This window comes from Acanthisitta chloris, unplaced genomic scaffold (assembly GCF_000695815.1).
Source record: "Acanthisitta chloris isolate BGI_N310 unplaced genomic scaffold, ASM69581v1 scaffold19096, whole genome shotgun sequence".
Taxonomy (NCBI): Eukaryota; Metazoa; Chordata; class Aves; order Passeriformes; family Acanthisittidae; genus Acanthisitta; species Acanthisitta chloris.
In genome coordinates, this window is record NW_008680063.1 from 38442 (window position 1) to 47401 (window position 8960).

Genomic DNA, 8960 nt, shown 5'->3' on the forward strand with positions numbered 1-8960 from the left:
TCTCCAAACCAGTTCAAGACACATCTGAAATGCAAAGCATTTGTGAAGACTTTCCCCCAAAGTAGTGTTTTAACAGTACTTGCAAAACATACAATCATCAAGGTTGGAGGACACCTCTAAGACCTTTGAGTCCAACCATTAACCTTCCACTCTGCTGGAACCCTTAAGCCACCACTGTAACCACTGAACCACATCACCCACCATCAGGTCTGGATGCCTCTTACACACTTTCAGGGACGGTGACTCCACCACCTCCCTGGACAATATTCCAGTGCCTGAACACCTTAACAGTGAAAAAAGTTTTCCTATCATCTAATCTGAGCCATAACATGTTGGAATATGCAGCAATTACCTGTTGAAGAGGGCAGGAGAGGTCGCTGCCCTGTCCTTCAGGCCCTCAGAAGATGGATTCATAGTGAACACGACATGCAGATTGCGAATAACTTGGCTTGTGAACCATTTGTACAGTTCCTCATGAGAATCCAACATTAAACCTTCTTTCTGTGCTCCTTCTTTACACTGAGTCATGAGGGTGGCATATTCATCTCCTTCAAAGAGACCAGGAACCTAATTCCAAAAGAGAGTTTTGTTGCAGCTTATGGTTGTAAAAAGATGCTTAAAATATTTACTTAAAATGTTCTTAGAATCATAGAATGCTTTGGGTTGGAAGAGATCTTAAAGATTATCCAGTTCCAGCTCCCTACCATGGGCAGGGACCTTCCATTAGATCAGACAGCTCAAAGCTCCATCCAACCTGGCCTTGAACACTTCCAGGGACAGGATACCCACAACTTCTCTGGGAAACCTGTTCCAGTGCCTTACCATCCTCACAGTGAAGAATTTCTTCTTAATATCTAATCTGAACCTACTCTCCTTCAGCTTAAAGCCATTCTTCTTGTTTTATCACTATATGCCCTTGTCAAAAATCCCCTCTCCAGCACTCTTGTAGGCCCCTTTTAGGTACTGGAAGGTGATATAAGGTCTCCCTGAAGAATTCTCTTCTCCAGGCTCAACAACCCCAACTCTCTCAGCCTGTCTTACCTCTCCATTGGCTAGGAGAGTGTTCATTCTCTCCAGGAATCCAGAATCCAACACGTTTGACTCATCCATGATAAAAGCTATTTTCTCATTTTTACAGCCAGAACGTCTCAACACTGTCCTAAGGTCTTCATCAAAATCTTCACCTGTATATTTTCTGTGAACCTGGTAAGATTTAACATTGGTCAGTAACATTTTGGTTTAGTTTTTAATGGGATTTTTAGGGATCAAGATTTAAGTTTTAACTAACAGGTTTTCAAACATTAAACTAGCATACCAACCTTAATTTGGTAGACACTCAAACCATTCATCCAGGCAACAAATCTTGAGAGAGTTGTTTTCCCTGCTCCACTGACTCCAATAAGCAGCAGGTGGCCCTGTGGCTGACGGAAGATTCTGGAAAACAACATAACCAAGTATGATTGATAAGTGCAGACAACTTTCTGAAGATTTTCCTAGAACACCTAAACTTCAAGTTAGTACCAAAACTGACGCATCTTTCCTGCTGGAGGATCCTACCTGGAGCCTGGCAGTGTATTTTCTATAGGCAACAATGAGAACATGCTCCATTCTTACTCTGTACTCATGTTACTCTGAGAATAACTCGAAATACTACTCATGTGAGCAGCAATAAAGTATCAACTTACCTGTCAATTCTTAACACGTGATCCAAGACTTCATTGAACAGAACCAGTGGTACATCAAGTTCTTCTTCATAGAAGACTTTAAGCCTTGCTTTCACGTAGTCTCTTAATTCTTCTTGATCCACTGGAATATAATCCTGAAAGAACCAGTCAATACAGCATGGAAATTAAGATAAGGATAAATTCATGAGTACATGAAAGCAGAACTATTAGAATAATTAAAGTAGCAATCCTCTACAAAAGCTTAAGAATACCATACTCATTTAACTGATACAGGAACATGTCCACAGCCTGGAGCGCCACACAGAGTGACATGGGGTTTAAACACTCCATCTATTGAACCTGCCAGTTAACAAATAGCCTGGGAAACAGCATGACAGACCTAATCCCCTCCCTCACTCCCCCAGTTTATTTTAAACAGCCTTTCCTTGTCACTTTGGTTACAGAGATGGGCAGCAGGCTACATGGACTTCTGCCTTGACCCAGCAAGATTGCAAAGAAACAGTTCACCATAAAACTTCTACCATCAGTATTGCTCAATGGTCACTGCCTTATCCAAGAGATTCCATAAGCAGTAACTGTAAGTAAGCAACTGCCTGGTAGTGTTACACTATCCTTACTATTACTAAATTACTATTGTTATTATTAAAATACTATTATTATTATTAAATTACTATTTAATGCTGCCATTCCATACTGTGGTAGCTCTTACAATAGCATAACAGCTGTGAACTTCCAGATAATCATAGTAAAAGCTCCTTGGAGACTAATTAACCAAAATGCTGCTGATAATCATTTTAATATAGTCCTAAGAGCTGCATCACTCAGTTGCATCCAACCTGTTTATCTTGGGTTTTATCCTTTTAAAATGTTTACTTGCCTTTGACAGCCAGTTGCTGTACAAGATAGGTCTGCTCATAGCCTTCTCCTTGTCAATGTTGGGGAAGTGTTTCAGAGCAACCATATCAATGTTCTCATCAGTCCAACGTCTCTCCTCATCTTCCACAAGTCTGGGTAAAGAAACAAGTCACTGAGTACTCCTTAAGACTTCCTGCTGTCCCATAAATTCTTTCATGCCCTGTTACTTGGGAGAAGAGACCAACCCCCACCTGGCTCCAACCTCCTTTCAGGGAGCTGTAAAGAGTGGAAAGGGCTCCCTGAGCCTCCTTTTCTCCAGGCTAAACACTCCCAGCTCCCTCCGCTCCTTCTCCTCAGCTTTGTGCTCCAGACCTTTCCCCAGCTCTGTTGCCCTTCTCTGGAGATGCTCCAGAACTTCAATGTCTTTCTTGTCATGATGATCCCTGAACTGGACACAGCACACAAGACAGTGGGAGGACATAATCACACCCCACAGCAGTGCTATGACTAAAATATGTCTCTGCTTCGAACTCCCAAGAGTCAAGCTAGAGTTAAGGGAAATACTCCCATTAGTGTTCCAGCTATTTAACATGAACAACACATAAGTCTGATTTCTAATGAAAACTGGCAGAACTAATTTTCAACTCTTTTGTTTTTTGCCTTATCTCATGTTTATTTTACCTGTCTTGGAAGAGACGTAAGGCTTCATGGGCCCAAATCCTGATAAGGCCTTCAACTGGTAAGGTCTCCAGGGGTCTTAATGCTTCAAATATACCTCTCACCCATCGAGTCATTTCACGAGGTGAATAGATGTAGTGTGGCTGTGTGTCTTGAGTGAATCTCTCCTAAAAATATAAACTTAATTAGTCACTTTACCTCAAAGTTGCACCATATTTTTTTACAGGTTTTGTATTGCAAGATATTACTTTGCTAGTGTAATTTAGTAATTTTCGCCAGAACTCAAGTAATTAGTTGAATTCTTGTACACATCCATATAAAAGGCAAACAACACATGTGAAATGATTCAGGATAAAAGTAAGACTTCTAATTGGAGTTTGGGGTTGCATTTAACCACTTACCTGAGACATAGTGTAGAATTCTACCATAGCAGCAGTGAGAGGTTCAGCGTAAGTGCGAAGTGATGGGATCAGCCTCAGCATGGCACGATTGAATGTTCCATAGATTTGAGTAAGTGAAGCTGGTCCAGGATAGTCCACATAGACCACAGGAACGTGTCGTAAAAACCTGAAAGATTAGCATGTTACACAGTACAGGAAGTCAAATCACAGACAGCACACACTTCACTGTCTTTTGCCAAGATTAAATAACTGCCTGAAGTCAAACCCATCAGCTCTAAGTGCAGTTGGTTTGATGGCTCCATAATGACTTGGACCAAAAAGCATTTTGAAGTATTACAGCCTTTCAGACAGGAGATTCAACAGCCTCACAGTCTGGCTGTCATGAGAAAAACCAACTAGCAGCTAGTGCCAAAGCACAGTTTCAGTACAGCTGTTGTTAAACAAGTGTATTAAGAACAGATTACACAGGCAATGCTTCAGTTCTGACCCCTATTCTGTTACTATACACATTACCTGTGTGACAGAGGTTTTCTTCCAGGATCAGTAGGTGGATTACATGCCCCAACAAACTGAATTCTCTCCAATTTCACCCATGTCTGGTCAGATGTACGATAGAATCCTCCATGTTCCACCATCTGGAGGAAAAAGAAGTTACATAAAATCAGTGGAACACTGTATCTTCCCTAAAAGTAACTGCTGTGATACACAGCTGATTACGAAGGAAAACAAACCTGTCTAATGAAGGATATGACTCTCTGTGTGCCATACTTATCCATATCTGGCAAGTTGATTTCATCACAGAACAGCACCAGCCACTTTCCTAACTGCACTGGAGCCAGCACCACTCCATTAGGAGTTCTCCTGTACTCACAGTAGTGATCAAACGTTTTCAAGAGCAGTTCTGGAGTGGTAGCACTAGAAAAGTTGAGTCCAACCACCTTAAAAAGAAAATAGTGGGAAAAAATTTTGTTAAAATACACTAAGGCCTGATAGAGAGGATATCAAGAGCCCTGCAAACAGGTATGTTTGGCTTTCCACAGTGGAAGTACATACACCATTTATACTACAGGTTATTGCTTGAATACTGTTTGCTTCCCACTGCAGGTTCTCCATTTACCAAGCAACACTTTCTGCCCAACCCTGTACTTAGAGCATCACAGCCTCATGCCCCTGTTACTCCACCTAAACACATGTGGGATGAGAGCTGCTCTTAAACATCACCACAGATTTTTATATACTAAATGGAGGAACGCTCCTCTAGCACTGAAATGGCAAAGGAAGGAAACAGAGCTTTTAGGTTAAGGAGCTTGAGACATGAATTTATTTTCTGCTCAAGATACCTTTTATGTTTTCGTTATGAAGACACATGACTGAGGTGGAGCCACCCCTGAATTCCAGCTAGCAAAGAATTTCCATGCTAAATCAAGAGTGCTTTAATCTTTAAGGAGATTAGAGACTTACTGCTCTATAATTCACACACACACAGACTCTCCTGTTTACCTCCATGTCAGGCAGAGCTCTGAGAGCACTGAAGAGGGTCATGGTCTTCCCTGAACCTGGTGGCCCACAGAGCACCAGAGGTTTGTGTTCTGCCAGCCAAGTGTAGAGCAATGCCTCATGGCGAACTGTATCCAGGGTTGGTACTACAACATCAGGGGCTGCAACTTTGTGTGTTTCAACTTCAATCTGAGGAACCTTGGATTGCCATGGCACCCATTCACCTGTAATGGACACCTAGGAGCAAGAAAACATCATCAGACAATTCAAAACAGGAATCTAGCTCAACCTTAGTTAAAACTGTTTAGTCTTGAGAAGAGGCAGCTCAGGAGTGACCTCATGGTTCTCTACAACTCCCTGCCAGGGCTGGAGAGAGGTGGGGGATGTGTGTCCTGTCCTGCCAGCAGAGAGAAGAGTAGAGGGAATGGCCTTGAGCTGAGCCAGGGGAAAGTCAGACTGGATGTTAGGGTTTAGGGGTTACAGCAGAGTGGCAGGTTAATGGTTGGACTTGACCTCAGAGGTCTCCTCCAATCCTGATGGTTCTACGAAAACATTTAAATGACAGGGTGATTTTGTGCCATCAAACTCAGCATGTTTATGTAAACATGCAGCTTGTTGGCTGAACTGTGAAACTGTAAAATTAAGACAGTGTCAGACTGGATGTTAGGGTTTAGGGGTTACAGCAGAGTGGCAGGTTAATGGTTGGACTTGACCTCAGAGGTCTCCTCCAATCCTGATGGTTCTACGAAAACATTTAAATGACAGGGTGATTTTGTGCCATCAAACTCAGCATGTTTATGTAAACATGCAGCTTGTTGGCTGAACTGTGAAACTGTAAAATTAAGACAGTCTAGCAGTTTACTTTCCAGTTTCATCTCCAAAATCTAAAGCAGGTTTTTCAGAACATCAAAGAGCAACACTTCCAGCACAAGAAAGCTTTACCTCATAGTCAATGATAGGTATGTTGGGTGCAGTTGGCAGTGGCACAGTGGTGATTCTCCTGATGTATTCCCCCAGCTCTGCTCTCATTTTCAAACGACTGTCTCCAGAGAGAGACCAGAGGATGGCATAGACCAGATACCTCTGCAAGAAGCAACGAGAGCAGCAAATTTCAGAGTAATGAAACAAAACGACTACATCAAATCTAGATGCTACAGTGTCATGCCAAACACAGCAGTCACTTCCCAGCAGGTTGTACGTACCTGGATGTAACGTTCTAGTTGATCTATCTGCATGGGGAAGTCAGGATGGTTGGCATTGTACTGGGCCACGTTGCGACAGGCTTGGTGCAACATGGAGAAGAGAGAACCAAGACAGCGCAAACGGGTGAGATCCATGATGTGCTCCAGCTTGAAAGCATGTTCAAGTGCTTTGGTGACCAGGCCATTAGATGTGAAATAGGGCTGCATTATTGTTGCAGCATCTCTCTGAATCTGTTGGGGGAGACAAACCCTGCTCAAAGAACTGGCTGACTCATTTGATTACCAGGCAGCAGAAAAGTTTGTAAGGTTTGAAATGCTTCATATTTACATATTCTTTAAGAAAGAAAACTAAAGAGGAGTCAGCTTTTCTAGGATAAGCTGCCATAAATTCCAAGTACTCCACACTACCCATGACACTACTTTGTCCCATAATGGAACCTAAGCTGTACCTGCAACATTGGGGATGCTGCTTCTTCTCCTTCATCTTCTTTGCCCTTTCGCCTTCGCTGAGCTTCCTCCTCACCTTCATCCAGAGGAATGCTTCTCAGTCTGGCCAGGAAGTTATTGAATATCATGTCTGTACTGAGAACATCCTCACTGAACCAGACCATACCACACCTGGACACGGTAGCCAAAGTGGCATATTTCAGGTCCTGGACCTCAAACATGATACGCACCTGAAACATGGAAATTAAAAACAAAAGACTGAAGTGAAACCAACCAACCAACAGCAAAACAAAGCAAAAACCCTTTCCCTGAAAAAACAGAGATCTTTTAAAACAAGCTAATTTGCATTTAGGCTCTGAATAATGAACAGCAGCATTATACTATCCTAAGGTAAGTTCATTATTGACTGTTACCATAGACTTAACCCATAGTTTGTATTACAGCATTAGAGGAAGTATAACATGAAATGTTTGTTTGCACAAAAACTAACACAAGCAAACCACAACCTGAGCTCAGTATTACTCTGCTTGTGATGAGAAGGAGGGATAGCACTAGTACACAGTAAATTAAAGCAACACGCTACAGACACAGCACAAACACATGATGTAAGAACAGTAACATTACATTTGGTGGGAGGCTGAGACGTTCTCCATTTGGCAGAGTCAGAAGTTTGTTGTCATCCAAAACAGAGTTCAAGTTCTCAACCCACTCAGGGTCTACATCACCATCAAAGATAATCCACTGACGTTTCTGTAGTTCACCTCTCACGTTGTCTATGATTCTACATTAAAGGAAATATTTATTGCAGTAGAGAACAAAGACTCAGCAAGACCAAAGTATCCATGGCACCAATGTACTGGCCATTTTGCATTGTGCTATTACAGACTCACTTTCTCAGGACATGTGTGAACAAGCCATCTGTCCATTCTCTGGTGTTTGGATCCAAAGTACCATAGAGGTGATCTTTGCTGATTGCTTTTGGATCTATAATGTGAGCAACACCTTCCACACCCTCCAGCCGCTCCAGGGCTTTCAGAAGTACTCTCCAAGCCATGCTCTTTCCACTTCCAGAGGGACCAACCATCATCAACCCATGATTTATCTGTGTAATCTGATACAGCTGAAGCACCTGTGGCAGAAGAAATGAGGTACCAATTAAATCTTGACTTCAGTAGTCAACCTAAGCTTCAATGTATTGCTCAGTAAAGAAAAGAAAAAAGAAAGCTCAGTCTTATACATAAACCTCAATTCCACAGTTACAGTTTTAGGTTTTACCTTTTCAACCCACATGCCACCAACTTCTTCTCCATCACCATAGGTAAGGTACATCTCCTGACACACTTTCTTCAGCTCCTCTCTCAAGGCTGTCATCTCTCCACGATGGTACTGTACTCCAGGGAATACATCAGAAAGGAGACTGAACAGCAGTGGAATGTCTTCTGCTACCAGTTTTGGTACCATAGTTTCACATACACTTTGGATCAGGATCTGCAGAGAGAGAGAGGGTGTCACATTTTGTTCAAGATCTTTTGTTAAGTTTGCTTTACCAAATCCATTTAACAAGGAATATTCACTAAATATTGATAAAGCCCCAAACTAGGGTGGTCTTGGTAAAAAAAAAATCATTGATAGGTTTCAGCTTTGAAACCACACAATGAACTCCCACAGACTTTGAGTTTATACAACTGTAGTTTCTTGTAACTCTTCATATATAATGGTTTTGGTATTAACTGGTGAGGAACTGAGCAGCAATAAGCTGAATGCATCACCTCCTAAGACCAAAGTCATAGAATCATAGAATTGCCAAGGTTGGAGGAGGCCTCTAAGACCATCATGTCCAACCATTAACCTGTCACTGCTGGAACCTCTAAACCGTATCCTCCAGTGCCAGAACCAGACACTTCCAGGGATGGTGACTCCACCACCTCCCTGGGCAATCTATTCCAGTCTTTCACTATGATTCAGGGACTCTGAAGACATGTTTAACTTGGTGTGTCTAAGCTATCAAATTACAACCTCTGGTAACTAACATTACTTTCCTTGCATGCCTTAACACTACATGGTAAACACTGCAGGGTTATTTGTTCTGTTTACTTTCCTCTACCACAGAATTGAAGACTTTGCACACACATTACCTCTTGCTCTGGTAAGTTCTCAGCGATTTCCCCCTCATCAACAACTTCGCCACGCTCTTC

At 42.2% G+C, this 8960-nt stretch overlaps 1 protein-coding gene across 1 annotated transcript in view; it reads right to left on the minus strand.

The window, feature by feature from the left end:
- DYNC1H1 (dynein, cytoplasmic 1, heavy chain 1) overlaps positions 1-8960 on the minus strand; it is a gene marked incomplete at its 5' end in the record, with an annotated part of 44984 nt that overhangs the window by 19249 nt on the left and 16775 nt on the right. Inside the window, 18 exon segments of the mRNA XM_009077584.1 lie at positions 1-24; positions 353-567; positions 1042-1203; positions 1320-1434; positions 1686-1819; positions 2563-2692; positions 3222-3385; positions 3620-3785; positions 4133-4254; positions 4351-4557; positions 5120-5353; positions 6059-6199; positions 6319-6549; positions 6768-6995; positions 7390-7546; positions 7656-7894; positions 8041-8253; positions 8901-8960. The exon segment at positions 1-24 is cut by the window's left edge and continues 184 nt beyond it; the exon segment at positions 8901-8960 is cut by the window's right edge and continues 20 nt beyond it. Coding sequence (XP_009075832.1) covers positions 1-24; positions 353-567; positions 1042-1203; positions 1320-1434; positions 1686-1819; positions 2563-2692; positions 3222-3385; positions 3620-3785; positions 4133-4254; positions 4351-4557; positions 5120-5353; positions 6059-6199; positions 6319-6549; positions 6768-6995; positions 7390-7546; positions 7656-7894; positions 8041-8253; positions 8901-8960 — 2942 coding nt within the window.